Source organism: Schistosoma haematobium, chromosome 6, assembly GCF_000699445.3.
Source record: "Schistosoma haematobium chromosome 6, whole genome shotgun sequence".
NCBI classification, from domain to species: domain Eukaryota; kingdom Metazoa; phylum Platyhelminthes; class Trematoda; order Strigeidida; family Schistosomatidae; genus Schistosoma; species Schistosoma haematobium.
This window is the reverse complement of record NC_067201.1, coordinates 14546413-14565957: the sequence shown is the minus strand read 5'-3', so window position 1 is coordinate 14565957 and position 19545 is coordinate 14546413. Positions and strand designations below refer to the sequence as shown.

At 36.3% G+C, this 19545-nt stretch overlaps 1 protein-coding gene across 1 annotated transcript in view; it reads left to right on the top strand.

Moving 5' to 3' along the window:
• The first annotated feature begins 410 nt into the window (after window positions 1–410).
• Window positions 411–19545, top strand: part of MS3_00008582 (uncharacterized protein) — a 32675-nt gene continuing 13540 nt past the window's right edge. The window contains exons 1-10 of the mRNA XM_051216917.1: window positions 411–534; window positions 2696–2875; window positions 5145–5249; window positions 6111–6218; window positions 6594–6677; window positions 8016–8099; window positions 8859–8942; window positions 9961–10044; window positions 16066–16149; window positions 16810–16893. Of these exons, the coding sequence (XP_051065549.1) occupies window positions 2734–2875; window positions 5145–5249; window positions 6111–6218; window positions 6594–6677; window positions 8016–8099; window positions 8859–8942; window positions 9961–10044; window positions 16066–16149; window positions 16810–16893 (859 nt within the window). The 5' untranslated portion in view covers window positions 411–534; window positions 2696–2733. The remainder of the gene's footprint in view (window positions 535–2695; window positions 2876–5144; window positions 5250–6110; window positions 6219–6593; window positions 6678–8015; window positions 8100–8858; window positions 8943–9960; window positions 10045–16065; window positions 16150–16809; window positions 16894–19545) is intronic.

Genomic DNA, 19545 nt, shown 5'->3' with positions numbered 1-19545 from the left:
CTTATTATCATCTCCATTTCCCCCTTACCATTTCGATTCCGTCTTCTTACACACCATAATCCAAGTGATTATTTATTCTTAAATCAATCATCCTCCCTTAGCATATGAATTATCGCTTTATTAATTTCAAACTGCAACCAAACAACCTCCTGAATTACAATGCGATGGATGATGGTATCCAGAAGACCTAATTCCCTGAGAAAAACGTAATAACTTAGACTACAATCCACGAATAACTACCGGACTGACAACAACTAGTTTAGTCTACTTCCCGGACTGCCACCGATTGAATATAACCAAATGCATGGAGCCGTGCCAAAAAAACAAATAGCGGGGGCGTATAATTAGATGGTTTGTACAAGCTTTTAAAAAACGTTTTATTGTATTAGATGAGAAGGTAGTCAGTTTAGTATACTGGCTTGTCAGCGGTATGCTTAACTTTATCATTGGAGGTCGTTAGTCAGTGCGTCTAACCAATTTGAATTGCCTCGCTGGCACTTCTAACAGTGCCTGTCAAGTCGTTTTAGTACCGTGGTGAGTTTCATAGATTATTTTTAACATATTTCGAGGTGGCCTTGAAAAACCTCAGCCACTAAATGTAGTAGTTGCTATCACTTAAGTGTCTCTATAAGGTCGTAATAGGGATGCAAATTGATGTGAGCAATTAGTAGTTATAGTTAAAACTCAGGGTTACGAACCGGAGTTGAGGTTTACATTGTGTACCTACATTAGATATAGTGCCAAAACGGACATTCTGTAGCTATACGGTTAAATGATCATTCAACCAAGGAATTCGGATTATTTGCTAAAATCCAAGACTTGCTATCACAGTAGTGACTTATTCGTATCTAAATTGTGATCTTGCCGATTGATACTGTCGCCTTATTGTCTTTATCTTCATGATACGACTTATATTTTATGGGGGTTGGCAATGTTTGTCTTGCACGGCCTCAGTATATATATATATATATATATATATATATATATATATATATATATATATATATATATATAACGACTTTCTACCATAACTTGTCGGCAATACATTAACAATCGCATTGGTAGCTATTAAGAATTTATCAGAAACCGGATTTGAGTTCAGTATGTACCAATTACGTAGTCATATTGTATAAAAAGGACAGCATGTACTATTCAAAGCACTATTCTATGTAACATTCCTGGAGAATGTGGATAACGTTCGCACTACCTTAAAAAGAGGCTGAGACTATGATTTATGAACAACCTTTGAGCGAATTTTGTGTAGCCTTAATAATGCTTACTTCCAAAATTAAATGAGGGTTATAAATTAGTCTGAAGAATTAAAATTACGACTTGGAGTTGAACATTAGGGTTAGGAATTTGAGTTGAGGTTTTTACCACAAGCTGATATCAAATATAATTCCAAGATGCTATTTAGCTATATGGATGAATTTCATTCGAGACGCCAGACCTATTTTAAATTTGGTTGTAAATAAATAATAAATAATATTAAATTTGGTTGGTTTGTCCATAAACTATAGTCTCACCTCTTTATATGATATCACACCACCGGACCCATATAATAACCACATGAGTCTATGGGACAAAATGAAACCAACCTATCGACTCGGCCTGTAAAGTAAAATTATCCTCATTCAAAATCATTGTTAGTGTAACGGTTGCTGAAAATATGTGTCAACTGTTAAGTTATCGTCTTCTTTGAGTTGGTTCTGTGAAGCTTGAATTTGTCAGGATTAATGAACTTACCAGTGCTTATGGGGATAAAAGTGAGTCCAGTATGTTAGTCATCCTGCTAGTACTATCGTGAAATTTGTTCTGGGTAGTTTTCCCTTATTGTTGCCAACGGTATGCGAACAATTAATTGTAGTCATCATGGAATATGTAACTACAACGAACCCAGTTTTATAAAATTTTACCGTGGTATTAAAGGGCTGTGTAGGGGTGGCTTTGTCGTTTCATCACTTTTTGGTTGGGGTCTTCAAAGTGGCGTAGCTCTGGCTTGAGACGTTATCAAGTGTGGCTCAGAGTTGAAGTCAGTGGTGGTCCTGCTGTAGTTTTTCCCACATCTTTCGTGAAAATGAAAAGATTTCCTTTAACTGAAAGAATTCTACTTAGTTGTATTTTTGTCATAACTATCTTCTATTATAATCCATTCTCGTTTACTTTTCTGATCATTTGTTTATCCGTCCGTTGTCTCATCCGTCCTAGTGACTAATTTTTTTGAACGCTTCACTACACTCGACTAGTTCCCAGATCAAAAATGAAAAGAAACGTAAATACATTCCACAGTAAACAGTAAGTGGTCAATATAATTAGAAAATATATTCATATATATGGGTATAGCAACTTAAACCTGTGTACATACGTACCAGGTTCGACTTTGTGGCTGACTAAATTATATATCTAAGTTTTATATTGAAAAGTTCTGTGGTTTTTTGCAGCTTGTCCGCTAGTAGTGACTGAAAATGGATCAACTGATGCACTGAAATGTGATCCTATTTGAAACATAATTTGGTGAATTCTCAGTCATGCTAATACCATCTGTTCACAATTTCATTGTATTACTTGTGCGGTGTATATTTATTTTGGTTCTTATTTGTATTGATGTATTCTAAAATATAGGTGTTTTATTAGGAATTTGATTTACTTTCTGGTACTTGGATCTTTTAGAAAGATTTCTTGTCACTTGTTTCAGTTGCTATAAACTTTCCAATGTCTGAGCATTGAAGTAAAATGGAAATACCTGTATCTGACTTCTGTTTTGGAATTACTTGTAAGGTTGAACAACCAATGGGGTTGGATGGTGTGATCTGCAAATCATCAAATGAATTCATATCAAATGATTTAAACATTGGACTTGGAAACTACATAAAAGGTGGGTGGTTACGTTTATACTAGTGCAACGGATTTACCCATCAACACGTTATAAGAAACATACGTATACATAGAAAATGTTTGAGAGAAATATACTGATGCTTGTTATGTAATCAGACGTAATTTGTGTTACATGATCCGTCATCCGTAGGCTTTCTCAAAAGTCATGATTCACTTTTATGTCAGTCTGTTCATATCCGAAAGTCCATTAACTTATGACTACTAACATCACCGGTCACTGTTCAACCTCATTGTGCCAAATGCATGAGTCAACGTCAGTAACAATAACTTACTTTTAACGTCAACAGCTTTATACAAGTTTGTTGAATTAGAAAAAAACTATCAAAGTATTTAGCGACTCGTTGATAAGTACTTACGTCAGTAAATTTAAAGAAGGCCTTATAATCCATACACAGCTCGTTCTGCCCCCAAATGCCCTGGTACGACCGATAGTGGGGAGAGTCCGCTCTCCCTCTCGAAATTCTCATATGGCCACGTGTATACAGCCACTACCACGGAAGTCCTAATCACTGCCTTCTCGTGGCATTACTGTTGTTTACGAAATTGAAAGGACGAAAAGCGAATGTCCGGCACCTTAACCGGGTTGGTGGACATGGAGAGTTCATCTAGGGGAGTTGAAAAACCATGATTCCAAACGAATGGTACACATGGGCTCCAGTATCCTGAAGGAACAAATGGCGTATGAACCAATCGTTGGTCACCGGCTACCATCGGACTGCATCTCCTTACGATGCTCTAATGCCTTGTGGATCAGACCTTCAGATCGAAGGCTCCGGGTGTGGTCCCCTAAGAAAACCACTTGCTTCGGTTTGGGAACCCGGGCTGTATAATAGCCCACACACAAATCAAGTGACTTGTATAGTGCATATGTATCCGGTGCCTCCTTGTACCAATTTTTGTGTTAAAATAAATAAATAAATAAAATAGGTCGTCCTATTTAAAACTAACTTGAACTAGGCCCAGTCATTGATTTGAAAAGTAATTTTAAATGCTATGTATTCGGTCCATTAATCTATTTCTACCTTCTCTCTCTCTTAATTTTACGTTTTTTGTTAAGTTTGTTTCTTAAGGTATCTTAAGTTTTTCCATTAGTCATGTGAACAATTGGTGACATCGAACAGCAAATATCTTTCAGATACCTTCATATGAATTCAATATCACAGTTGGTTTGGAATATTTTTGTCAAGTATGCTACGATAATACCTTAATACGACAATAAAACTAGTCACGTTATATTAGATCCAGTATTCGCGACCTAGAATAGTGTCAGATTAACACTAGATAATACTTCATCCAAGGAGTCACTCTCAGTGAGTCTGGAGTATAATTCAGTTAGAGGAAAGAAAATCATATTGAATAGTCAGTAGGCTAAGTGCCTGTTTGTCCAGTCATATTTTACTTTCAATACCACATATCAGAATTATTATTGTTATCTTATTGTTTTGTGGGTATTTGAACGTCACCCACACATTTTTACTTGTTATATTGTGATCAACAATACAGCCATCTCATTTACCGTTTATCTCATTAACTTTATCACAGTAAGCTAGTGTAATGCTGTGAAGTGACCTAATACATGTTTGTGCTAGGTCGACAAAATATTCTATTATGTCTGACACTTTTAATGTGAACCTCAATTCGGAGATAAAAGGGTAGGAATAGTTGCATGAATATTAGTAAAATACTAAAAAAGGAGTGGGTTGAAATAAGTGAGGTAGGGAATAACACATTGTATATGGCGTAAGTGTGAATGCATTGTAAATCCTAATATTAAGTGATTAAAGCGAATCGCCAAGGAACCCTAGGCTTGAGTCTCGTGCTATATGATGCTCCTTAGTTGCGACTAGAATGGCTCAGTAGTAATGGTATCTGTCACTGTGACACTGATTGACCTGGACTGGAGTCCAACAGGAAACATCAGTCCCACCAAGAATGTGCAGGTAAATCTTACGGATGTCGAGTGGCAATTCACACAAAAGTCTGATTCATGGTTTCTTAACGATTTCGTGCAATCAACTAACATCAGAACATAGTGAACTTGCAAGTCGGGATTAAAGCTAGTAGATACATTGTAAAGATGATCATTCTTAACAGACGAGAAAAACATGTTATTAGCTACGCACCGTTCAGTGACCGCTCATTATTAGTAATAAATCCATCTTCAATTATAGATAACAGTTACGTTATTGACTATATTATCTATCGTTTGACTATATATTCTGCATTCTTATAGATATATTTGTTTTTAGCTGAAGAATGTAATTATGATAACATTATGGATGACAGCCTAATAGATAATAAGTTGGGAATTTTACGAGATAATCAATCGTTGTATTTGGAGGATAGTTTTAAACGTAAGTTTTACTACAGTTTATTACTTTCAATAATTTGTTGAATTATATATAATTATTATCAAGATACTTATACATGTTTTAGGGGTTTGAATAATTTAAGATTGTACACTGCTGCTCGATTGATTATGAGTTCTGAATAGATGAAAAATTGGTTTAGAAACAACAATATTTGCAATTCAGCAATTCAAGAATAAGCGAAATCTATCCAGCGATTCAAAGGTTAATTAAGAAATATGATCTAAAAATTCTTACAGAAATTAACTGTGTCAAAATCCTACGGAAATACCCGAGACCATGAATTTCGTGAAGACAGCTTTGACCATAACTTTTGGACGACTGAAACAATTTCGCTCATTTCTTCCATTCTGTTCACTTTGGGAATATGGTGTAAAGCTGCTCCGATCAATCAAATATAAATATAATACTTTACTAATTTTTCTAATAATCCTCTGAAAAGATTTGATCTTAAAACTATTTTACTAAGGTATTTTAACTGTTTACCTGTATCATTAAAGTATTATTCTAAATGTATTCAATGTTGGTCATTCAAAATCTTTGTTAAGTTATATCCAATGAAAAATGAATCTATCAGTAGATTTATCTTGACTTTAATTTTTACAACAGTCTTAATGATCCGTATGTTGGATAAATATATTGACTGAACTGTATTTAGAAGCTTTCTGCATCCTTTCTGTTGGTATATGTATATTAGTTTCATCATCTATGGTTTTAATGATTCACATCATGGATAGATTTATTTTTGTTTACCTTTTTTCCTCAAATGAATTTTGCAAATCTGATTATTACGTTATTAAATTCTTTAGTAACATGAATATAATATTGTATGATCCACTTTTATAGATAAATATAACTCTAATGATGGTCACATTGTTAATGCTCATAACCGTATTAATGGTGGTACAACTGTTAAGCGACATCAAATTTCATCAGTACAAGATTCTGAAAAGGGTAGGTATAATCTTGAAAGAAACACACTAACTAAATTGTAGTTTGTTCATCCTTTGAAAATATTCTTCACATTGAATTTACAGTGTTCATTACTAAATAGAACTGTTAATGTGTGAATTGTTGATTACTGAATCTGATGTAATGTAGAAAGTTTACAGAGTTCATTCTAGTTGTAAACTATGACAACTGATATGCTCATTAAGATACGTATTTATTTTTATGTGTATTTTATTAATCTCTAATACACGTCAAAAAATAGTTTGGTAATTCACCTTGATAGTAATCTTTATTGTAGGAGATTCTCTTTTTACCGTTCTTTCAAATCACCCATTGTTCTTACAGTGGATTTCCTAAATTAATTCTTAATATTTATAGGAGTGAAACTGTCGTGTGGTTTTTGCAACAAGACGTCTTCAACAATTACTGGACGGGACCGTCACATTAAAAGCATTCACAAAAGTAGATAACACATTTCTTGTTATTTGTTTGCTTTTTACACTTAATAGGTTGTGATCATTTGTTGCTTCAATGTTGCCACAGACTAAATGTTGTTGATTCATACTTCTTTCTTTAAAAGTCAGGTTTTGGGTTTTTTTAACCGAACCTTGCAATGATAGATGGTATCACACTAGATTGTATGCTTAGAATAAATTGCATTTGTTTCCACCTGTCTGTTTTCATTTTAATACCCATTTTTCCACAGTGTTCATTTTGTATTATTTTCAATAAATAAACAAATTTTCCTTATAAAAAAACAGTGCATCTACATCATTATACCTCACATTCTTTTGAAGATTTAAACCAAATGCTATTTTCTCTATAGTAAACAGTAAGATACAATATGTGTCTCAAAAGGGCATTAAAATTTTTTTAAATGAGTTGGCGGTAGTGGGTGTTGTATCTTGATTTCCTTCTTTTTCGGAGGGGTGGGTGGTCGGGGTTCATGGTCATGGACACGGAAAATAATAAAAACCAAGCTATCACGATCTCAATGAAATAAATGGTCATTAGTTCACTCTACATACTACAGTTGCTATTTTGTTTTTGGCATATCGCGACTTGGGGTACTTTCTACATAAAAAGTCGAATAATTAGAAGTCTCAGTGATTTGATATTGATTGATTCTGTTTATCTGATCCAATGGCTGGGAAACGTCATTTAGCGACTGAATGAAAAACACGCACTCATTTTATCAAGTACTAATATCAGTAAATTTCGATGTAATAGATAAACAACCGACCTTTTTTTGATGTTGCACAACTTATAGATACACATAGATTACAATAAAACAGTCCGGTTTAGAAATCAGTTAACAAATAGGGACCTCGTATCAGAAAATCAGTTTATTATGCAGTTCGATTCCTCTGTGATTGTAATTTAACCACCTAAACTTTTTCTTCAGACTAAAAGCATATGGTTTGGATGCTTTTATGAGAAAACGGAAAGCGAACGTCCAATGTTCTAACCGGGTCTGTGGATACTGAGGGTCGACGTGGAGCAGTTGAAAAATTGATTTGAAAGGAATGCTGTACTATGAACTCTGGTTTCCTTAATAAATGTATGGTGTACAAATCGATTCTGATCACTGGCTACCCTGGGAACTGTATGTCTTAATGTGAATTAGATCTTTAGGTCATATGTCCCGATAGTAATCGACCTAACAAAATCACTTATTTTAGTTTTGGCGTCCAGATAGTATCCCAGTTCACACAAGTGATAACAGATCTCTAATGTTAACTCAGTCATGATTGGCTTGCAAAATTTCATAGTCTTAATTATTGTTTCTTTTCTCATTAGGAATAAAATATTCATGTATTAAATGTGACAGAAAGTTTTCAAGTAAATTCCATTTGATTGAACACAAGAAAGTTATTCATGAAGGTGAGTTATTGTGGTAATTATCTTTTGTTTTATTTTATTTGAACACATAAATATCGGTACAAGGAGGCTCCAGGTACATATGCGCCACACAAATCAAATAAGATTTGTATGAGGGCTGTGATGCTGCCCGGGTGCCCTGAGCAACGCAGGTGCTTTTCTTAGGGGCCACACCCCGAGCCTTTAACATGAAGGTCTGATCCACAAGGCATTAGAGCATCGTAAGGAGATGCAGTCCGATGGTAGCCGGTGACCAACGATTGGTTCATACGCCATTTGTTCCTTCAGGATACTGGAGCCCATGTGTACCATTCGTTTGGAATCAGGGCGTCCCAACTCCCCTAGGTACATCCTCAATGTCCACCAACCCAGATAAAGCGCCGTAGTCTCACTTTTCGTCCTTTCAATTTCGTAAACAACACCCCTTCGCGCGAGAAGACAGTGAGTAGGACTTCCGTGGTAGTGGCTGTATACACGTGGCCATATGAGAATTTCGAGAGGGAGAGCGAACTCTCCTCGCTGTCGGCCATACCACGGCATTTGGGGGCATTGTGGTAAATATGATGTTGTGTGCAACATACCTTCTCAATAAGTCTCTACAAAATTTCTTTTCGACTATTTAGTCGCTGACGAATACCTCTTAACATCTTTTGATTTGTTCACATAATATGAGGTCCCGAAAACCTTTTATTTTTTACTGGTATTATTTGTCTTAAATGATTAATTATATTTTGAGAAATCTTTGTGTTGTTATTCTCATAGGTATTAATCTTTCATGTGATGAATGTGACAGGAACTTCACTACGAAATCCCAACTAACTAGACACATAAAATCAATTCATCACGGTATAGTCTTTTTTTATAATCACACAATTACATTTACGTGTATTTTGTGGATTTTAATATGCCTATACACCCTGTTTTGAAATAGCTTGAGTTGTTGTGTAATAGACTAGGCCATCTTTAAATGCTTCAGGAAGCTCTAAAGTGATTCAGTTTGTTTATCCATCATTATCATTGTCTGTGTTTGAAGGTTTATATTATAGTTTTATTTGAGAGTCTCAAAAGATTTCTTGCCAAGGTCTCCAGTCACAAAACCGGGAAATGTTATTTCCAAGTAGTGTAAAACAGAAGCTTAGAAACATCTAAGAAATGAAAAATCGTTTGTCTTGTTTTTAACTGGATATTTACGTAGGACGTTACTGTGGGAGTGTTTTGGAAATTTCTAAAGATCAAAGGTCACACATAACTCTAAGTGTCCTCAATTTTCTGTACATATTCCAACCTTGAAATCAAAATGTTACATTTCGCACCCGTTCTTTGTAGTTCCAGTTGATGTATTGTAGTTTGGGGTTACAGGTATTGACTGAGAAGGCAGTAGTAAGCTCTCCTTTGTTGCACTTACCAGGGTACATTGTGGTTTATTACAGTCAAGTCCGGTTTGAGTGTGCAAAACGATAGGACTTAAGGTTGAATTTTTCATGTCATGTAACATTATGGTGTAGTAACCTGTTTCGTTGGAATATTTCACTGAAAACACGTCTCGCAAGCTGGTTGGTTTTCTCGAATTCATGTGTGTCTATGTACTTGCGTAACTTGATAATGTGATGTTGGTTTCTGGTATAGAATGTGATTGAAGGTGCGTAAGGTATCTGTGTATCTATCTTTATCCAGTTTTCCCAGTCTATTACTCAGTCGTGTGTTTGTGTTTATCTCTCGGCCAATGGGGAACCTAATTTCTCATATACATCAATGATCAATATTTACTCGCTCAAACCTTTTTTCTTGCAAAATGGTTATGTTTATTTAAAGTATATGTGTTGTAAACCGTTACTATACAGAAATATATCTTGCTCTTCTTTAGGAATAAAATATCCATGTAGTCAATGTAACAAAAAGCTTTCTACGAAATATGATTTATATGTACACAAAAAAGTTATTCATGAAGGTGAGTAACGTTCGTGATAATATTGTTTTACTATAAAGTTTTATTGTATATCATTCTAAATGGATTAATTTAAACAAATTCGCTGTAACTCTTCGTCCTATTCCAATGGTAGAGTTAGACAAGACTGATCAATCTCACCATTCCTTGTTAACTTTCCTACTGATGATGTTCTAGAAACAGCTCTAATAGAATTAGGTGGTGGTGGTGTAGATCTGTTACTTAGACTTTGGGTATAAGGATGACATCGTTTTGAGATGCGATAATACACAAACTATGCAGACCTCACCCAATCAGTTAACAGTTAATGTCTACTAGTACGGCATGTATCTTGGACCCTACAAATCTAAATTGCTTCTACAAGACTGACATAGACACCTATGGTTGCACTCACTATTTCCAGTAACCCATTAGAAGTAATTAAGAAGCTTGTGTAGATATGTGACTGCTAGTAATTGCGTCATAGTTGAGGCTAATCTCTTTAGTAGTACTCACTTTCACTCTTTTTTCTTAACAGCTCCACCTCTGTATTCGTAGGGCACATTCTACTTTTTGTACTCAATTGTACCAGATTTGTGTGCCTGATTAGATGAATAAAATTGAAGTAAAATGATGCGATTGAAAATGAGTACTAAGATAAGAGGACGATATCAAGAAACCACTAATTAATCAGTGTAAGTAATTGTTACTTAGGTGTAATATTTTAACTAATTATAGGGACGGATCGAAATTCCAATGGTTCTACACATGGTGCGTTCACTTTAAATTCGTGGTTTTGTGGGTGGGTGAGGGTGGCAATAGTCACCCGATCCCATAAAAATGTTTTCATATTTATTTATTTGAACACATAAATATTGGTACAAGAAAGCGTCAATATATATGCGCCACACAAAACAATGAGAATGGGAAGAGAAAAAAGGTAAGAAGCGTGAAAGAAAAAACGAACAATAGTGACCAGATTAGTGTAAGGTAGTGTTATAATAATAATAATAATAATAATAATAATAATAATAATAATAATAATAATAATAATAATTGGGGAAACGGAAAGGTACAATCAGAAATCTTTCAGTTAAGGAAGATACAACCACTTTTTATGAAGAAAGTAAAAGGTTACAGCAGGATCGCCACTGACTTCTATTCTGAGCCATATCTGATAACGTCTCTAGCCACTGTGTAGCACCATCTCTCGGACCCCAGCCAGGGAGACGTGAAGGACCAACACAGACCAGCCCCTTGCAGGTTTTTTTTCATACTCCAATACCATGTCATACACTGACCACCTCTCCACTTTTTCCAACCAGTCCCAGAGTCGGCGAATGATGCACGACGTGGAATTCTCTGGGACGACATTCGTAGAACATGTCCAAGCCACCGAAGTCGGTGCTTCAAGATGGTGAAACCAATTGGATTGTCGTCTCTGTGCCCGAACACGATGCAGAACCTCTGCATTACTGACATGGTGTTGCCACTGGATGTCAGCAATCCTTCGAAGACAACGATGATCGAACACAGTGTCGTCTAACATCCTCGACTCGGAGAGGCCAAGTTTCACAAGCATAGAGCAGAACTTTTTGGTGGAGTTTTGTTCTCTGAGCTGGATGGTTTGGTCGTGGAGCTTTCATCGTTCTTCTGAACGACATCATCAGCATAAACTTCAGATAGAAGTGAAGTGTTCGAATTTCTCCATATGTGTTTCACAGCTTGTTCTGTGCACCTCGATGTTGATTGGTTCTTATTGACCTTAAATTTGTCATTGTTTACTTCTTTGTTTTGGTTGTGTCTCCCGTTGTGCATGACTCTTGATTGGTTGGTAAATTGGATTGATAGAGCAGAAGTGCTCTCACTGACGCGTTGTAGATCCGACCTTCTACAGCCAGACTAACATCACGAAGGCGCCAAAGATGGCCCACATTGGCATAAGCCGCTCTGGCTTTCACTAAACGTGCATTGATTTCATCACTCACGCCCCCACCAGCACTTATGCAGCTACCTAGGTACAGGAACTTCTCGACTACTTCTATCTGCTCACCATCCAGGGTGAGTACAGGATTAGAATCCTGCCAGTCTTGTAGAAGTAATTTGCATTTCGAAGGTGCAAAGCACATACCATACTTACGGACACTGATTGCCAACTGATTAAGTGCGGATTGCATGGCTTGGGCATTATCGCACAGTAAGACAATATCATCCACATACTCAAGGTCGAGAAGTCTTTCTCTAGGCAACAGGTCCACGCCGCCATTACTTACATCCATCAGAGCTGTTTCCAGAATGTCATCGATGGCAAAGTTGAAGAGGCATGGTGAGATTGGGCAACCCTGTGTAACCCCACTGCTCGAATGGAACAATGGAGAGGGTTGGTTGTATGCCCTCACTCTGCCTGAGGTGTTTGTATATAGGGCTTTTAGGATGTTAATAAACTTCTCAGGCACACCCTTCTTCAGTAGAGAATCCCAGAGAACAGTCCTGTCCAACGAATCGAAGGCAGCCCTGATGTCAAGAGACACTAAGATTGTTGGCCTTTGATAAGTATGGCAGTGTTCTAAAATTTGGCGGAGGGTGAAGATATGATCAACACATCCTCGACCAGGACGGAAACTAGCCTGCTCCTCGCGAGTCAATCTTTCTCAGGTTTTGAACAACCTACGAAGTATGACGGAAGCCAATAGCTTGGACGCAACCGGAAGTAGACTTATCCCACGATAGTTGTTACAAGGAACAATGTGAACTTTTCTCAAAGATAGGGACAACTATCGAATCATTCCATGACGTTGGTGCACTCTCTAGCTCCCAGACCTTTGTAAACAACGCCGTCAGTTCCTTAGTCAGAAAGTCACCACCATCTTTAAAAAGAGCCGGAGGTAACTCGTCTGGGCCAGGTGATTTGTAGCGCTTCAAGAGTTAGAGTTCCTTGGGGACTTCCGCTTCATTTGGTTGATCAGTCGTCACCGGCCATGGAGGACAGGACAGTCTGACCGATGTTGTCGGAGCATCAGGCCAGGTGAACTGCCCATCGTCCAAGACGTCTATGGATGTTAGTGATTGGCGTTCCGTCATCCTCGCAGATTGTTTCGCTCACACCAGGCTTCTTGCTGCCAGTGGCTCGGATGAGTTGGAAGAGCTTCCGGTAGTTACCAGATGCAGGTGCTGCTTCCAGCTCATTAGCACGCTCCGACCACCAGGCTTCTCGGTCCTTACACAAGCTTTGCCCGATTTCATTACGTAACAGTTGTTGTTTGTGGTCAAACTCACTGTCACCCGGAGTAGACCGACGGGCTTCAATGAGTTGTAAGGAGCCTGAAGAAACCCAGTGCTTATAAGCGGGACGTTTCGCGAAGCCGCAAGCGGCTTACTCGCCATTTCGATGGCGTCACGCAATCACAACCAATGCTCATCTATACTTTACGGTGGAATGGTAGTTAGCCTAGAAACTAGCTCGGTTCGGTACTTACCAGCAACAGAAGTTGCAACCAGCTTGCTGACATCAATCCTTTTGTGGCGGTCACTTCGTTGGCCACTGAAAATTAAGGTAAGATTGGTGCAGACCAAGGCATGATCAGAGTCCAGATAGGTACTCCAAAAGGAGTGGCAGTCTTGTACACAACCACGCCAGCGGTAGCTGATCGCGATGTGATCAATCTGAGTCCAGGCTTGAGATGCAGAGGGAGGACGCCAGGTGGCACATCGGCGATGACTGTGCCGAAAGTTAGTGCTAACCAGAAACAGGTTGTGGTTTGCACAAAATATTGATAGACGGTTCACGTTATCTGTCCTGCGACCAACAAGTCCCCATCGGCCACCTAAACGATTCTCTTCTGTGCCTAGACGCCCGACCTGAGCATTCAAGTCGCTGGCTAGTACTACAATATCTGTCGAATGCATTTTCTGAAGAAGAACAGATAACTGGTGGTAGAATTCATCCTTGATTGCATCCGGGCTGCAATCTGTCGGGGCATAGGTGGAGATGACGAAACGACATCGTTTCTCACGCCGATTTCTTCTCACTTTGATGGAACTTTCTAATCTAACAGTACATAACCGACTGTTAATGGGGATCCGATCGGTTAGTGCTGCCTCAGCTCTAGCGCTTAGTGCGACACCAACGCCAGCAAGACCAGACGAAGATGCCACAGGATCCCCGGATAAACACACGCAAAAGAAGCTTTTTGAAGCGACAGATGGAGAGCGAATTTGTAGTACTTCACCAGAGTCTTGAATACGGGTCTCGGATAGACAGCAAACATCAATATTAAAACTTTCCAAAGACATAACCAGCCCTATCTGTTGTTCAACCTGCATAAGTGTGCGAACGTTGAAGGCAGCCAGTTTGAATAGTGCACGCGGTTTCAGAAAAACTGCTTCAGTATTCGAATTTGGTGGTAGCATACAATTTTCAACCGGACAGTGACTCGAGAACGTTTAGATAGAGTCGAATTTCCACCAAAGACGAGCTGCTGTATAAGTCGAAATATAAGGATACATAAAGTGGGAATAAAACAGAGTGAGTAAATGACGTAATAAATAATAATAATAATGTGAATCGTTTGATTGTAAATCGAAGCGAGAATAGAATTTTCAGTAAATATCGTCATCTTCATTTTATTTGTGTGTGGGCTGTGAAACTGCCGGGTGCCCTGAGCAACGCAGGTGCTTTTCTTAGGGGGCCACACCCCGAGCCTTTAACATGAAGGTCTGATCCACAAGGCATTAGAGCATCGTAAGGAGATGCAGTCCGATGGTAGCCGGTGACCAACGATTGGTTCATACGCCATTTGTTCCTTCAGGATACTGGAGCCCATGTGTACCATTCGTTTGGAATCAGGGCGTCCCAACTCCCCTAGGTACATCCTCAATGTCCACCAACCCAGATAAAGCGCCGTAGTCTCACTTTTCGTCCTTTCAATTTCGTAAACAACACCCCTTCGCGCGAGAAGACAGTGAGTAGGACTTCCGTGGTAGTGGCTGTATACACGTGGCCATATGAGAATTTCGAGAGGGAGAGCGAACTCTCCTCGCTGTCGGCCATACCACGGCATTTGGGGGCAAATAATAATGGCTAGCAGTGGAATTCAGGACGCAAGTCTTGTCCTATTTTGGACTCGTCAGCTGGATGTACATGCATCCCAGAGTTAGTGTTCACTCCGGGACTCAAACCCAGTACAGTTCGCTTCAAACGCCATCGCGTTATCCATTCAGCTACTGAGTCTTTATAGGCAGATAATGCAAAGAAACGTTTTCATACAACCATCTGTTTGTATTTTCTCTCAGGCATAGACTGGTCACTGCAACCATGTGGTAGGGTATTTATACTGAAATGAGAGATCTAAAAGCGGAGGTTCGTGGCTTTAAACATATTTGTTCATATTGTTTTGAAATCTGTCGTTGTCGGTATTCTATATGATCCCTAAACTTCTTAAACAATTCGTCTTTGTAACCGTTACTAGATAATGTCCCCAACGGTGTATAGACTAGAAGACGAGTACTAAGTGTTGATTGCATTTTTTATTGCACGACGCGCAGATCACTAAAATCACAGGCACACGAAACAAGAATGAAAGGCTAATGCCAAAAAGCAAGCGAGTGCGCGAGTGAAAATGAATGGGATTAAAATGTACATATATATACATAGGGAAATGAGTGAATTGTCGAATCTGTTAAGCGGCTAACATTAAAACTAGCAGAATGAATATGTGCGTAAGCGGTAGGCAATGCTCAAGCATATATGTTCATGCAAGCGCAACAATAATAAAGGTACAATGATATAGATAAGTTGTTATTGTACGAATGATTGTCCATTATAAATAAGTTAACAAAAGGGCTTAATCAAATTAAATGTGAACAAACTCGATCGCACGTATGTTGCTTTAAGTCTACTACACGAACGGTTGTTCATTCACTCATTATTTCTCTTGTATGTTTATATTATTTGTGTTGCAAATTACTAATACAAATATTTAAACATTGGTGTTAAATATGTATCGGTACATTTAGTGATATGATTAATTGTTTTTCTTTCATTAGGAATAAGACATCCTTGTAATCAGTGTGATAGAAGGTTTGGATCTAAATCCAAATTAAATGATCACATAAAAGTTGCTCACGAAGGTAAGTTAGGTTATGATGATGATGATGATTGATGATAGTGACGGTCTACTTTGAAATTGTGTTATGTACCTTCTAATAACATCATTATTGAATGTGAACTTTTTATTTACATCATTTTTTTTTATATATCTCTTCTACTACAAATAATTAAGCAACTTTGATTGATATTATCGCACAGAAAGTTTTGCTTGAGTAGCTGTGGATGTAGGTATAACACTCAGATTTCACTGATTAGTTCACACATTCAAGTTCCGTAACTCCTTAGATATAGGCACTTAATAAGGGGCTAAAATTCATTTTATGACAAGATGTACATTAAATAAGCATGTTACTGCTGTTCATCAAGGTATGATTGATTAAAATATCATTTAGTAGTTTCCCTATAATGACTTTTTAAAATAAAAATTCAAATCTGATTTACATTATTCAACTGATTCAGATACACAGCAAAACACTGAATATTAAGTAGGATTTCCGATGGTTTTGAGGTCCCAATGCTCTTTTTTTTCATCGAATATGTCAACTGTTTTTTTTGTTTCTGAGTCAATACATATGATCGTTTCATTATCTGACTTAAAATTTGTTTTCAGTCAACTTTGGGCATATGTAGTACTCAGAATATGTGAGATGATCTGTTTTCATTTGTACTTGTTCCTACAGGTATAACTTTTCCATGCGATGAATGTAGTAAAATATTCTCTTCGAATGGCGCTCTTTGCAGGCATCTACAATCCGTTCATCAAGGTAATGATTTCTTTGACAAAGCATTTTTATTTGTAAGATTTTTTCAGGTTTTAATGTTCTAATCTTACCCTGTTCGTTAATTCTGTTTGTATTTTACTACATTTTTTCGACACTTTTGCTGTATAAACCAAGGATATATTCAATAATACAATAAACCAACGTTATGACTTCGTTTACCATCAGTGACCAAAGTGTGTTCTAAGATTCTAGTGTCGATTTGTGCCTCTGGTTCGAAATAATAGTGTCTCTGTTGCCTCAGATAAACTGTTTGTGTCTATCGGCTCGGTTTCATCGTTGGACATCCAGTGTCTTCCTCTAATAAAAGTATTACCAACGTATGAAGATCGTTTTTGCAGTTGTCGAGGTTGAGTCACTTTATTATTCAAGTTGCTTGGAGATAATAGGTGTTTAGATACCGGTTCTACTTTCACTTAAGTATCCTACCCACTGATCTAATTTAGATAGAATAAATAATTTTTCCATTTGCTTGTCGCATATTGTCTCATTCTTGTTATATACATCTTTGATTAGTGTAGCTCGAAACACGATTGGCGGGTAACTTCGGATATGTACTTCTAAAGGCAGAGCTCTAACTTGGTCGGAAATACGTTGTCTTATAAAATGTTTTGATAGTGAACATCAATGCTAGTGCCCTCTTTCTTACTTACTCATAGTTCTCGGCATTTGTGATCGAGAGATCTGTACGGATTATAGCTTCACATAATCCTCCTGCTAGAATGTACGAGAATACAGCACCCGAGCCATTGTTTAGTGCCAGTCACATCAATTATTTCTTGTTTTTTGTTACAATATGTCACTAATAATTTCGAACTAGTTATTTCCTTGAGGTTATTTTTAATATTTTACCACAACACTAATCTTCAAGTACAGACGAATCCAGTGACAGACTTAACAAATTGAAAGATTGTAGAGCTTCCTGAAGTATTTAAAGATGATGTCTGGTCTATTGCACAGCAACTCAAATGACTGTAGAATTGAAACTGGATACCATATCAATTTTTTCTCCTGAAGAAAACAGTATCTTACGTCATGCTTTAAGTAACTGATGACTAGAAAAAGACCGAGTTATGTCACATCTGTTATATCCTCATTAATAAACCCTAATTGTGGTTATAAAAGGGAAATTGGTGGAAATCGCATACATACTGATATTTGAACTAGACTGATTGCTGCAGCCGCGATCTTCTTACTATCAACTCAAACCATATAGTATTCGCATTCAACTAATTATTAAACGGAATCGAAAACTGCACCAACATCTAACAAATTATGGACGCCATGATAATAATCGCGGTACATTCGGTCGTTCAGTTACAATAACACACCCTTTAAGAAAAGCATACAGTTATTATTTACTGTTATAACTTGTCATTTGAATGCTTATTGTCTTGGCTCTTTTAATGCTACTTTTTGTATCGGGTCGTCGCTGATTGTTGTGTCAGAAACACTTATCACTTATAATCGGAATGAGGGACCTCTGCAATTCCCGCGATACAAACGTAAGAACACAAAGACTGGTATAAGTGATGATTTATTAACCCAAAACAATATGACGACGACAACTCTAGTAGAAAATACACTCATTTATATATTGATTGTACACCCATTTTGATTGATAATTACGATGAAATCACATATATGGAAAATACTTAGAGTTATAACAAATCACAGACTGAGCATAGTTCATGTCAATGGAATACAAGAATATCGCATATTATACAGAATAAAATATCATACCAGACAAAAAAATATTTGCCGACTCTGGGACTGGTTGGAAAAAGCGGAGAGGTGGTCAGTGTATGACATAGTATCGGAGTATGAAAGAAAACCTGCAAAGGGCTGGCCTGTGTTGGTCCTTCACGTCTCCCTGGCTGGGGTCTGAGAGATGTTGCGACACAGTGGCTAGAGACGTTATCAGATATGGCTCAGAATAGAAGTCAGTGGCGATCCTGCTGTAACCTTTTACTTTCTTCATAAAAAGTGGTTGTATCTTCCTTAACTGAAAGATTTCTGATTGTACGTTTCTGTTTCCCCTATTATTATTATTATTATTATTATTATTATTATTATTATTATTATTATTATTATTATTATTATTATTATTATTATTATTATTATTATTATTATTATTATTATTATTATTATTATTATTATTATTATTATTATTATTATTATTATTATTATTATTATTATTATTATTATTATTATTATTATTATTATTATTATTATTATTATTATTATTATTATTATTATTATTATTATTATTATTATTATTATTATTATTATTATTATTATTATTATTATTATTATTATTATTATTATTATTATTATTATTATTATTATTATTATTATTATTATTATTATTATTATTATTATTATTATTATTATTATTATTATTATTATTATTATTATTATTATTATTATTATTATTATTATTATTATTATTATTATTATTATTATTATTATTATTATTATTATTATTATTATTATTATTATTATTATTATTATTATTATTATTATTATTATTATTATTATTATTATTATTATTATTATTATTATTATTATTATTATTATTATTATTATTATTATTATTATTATTATTATTATTATTATTATTATTATTATTATTAT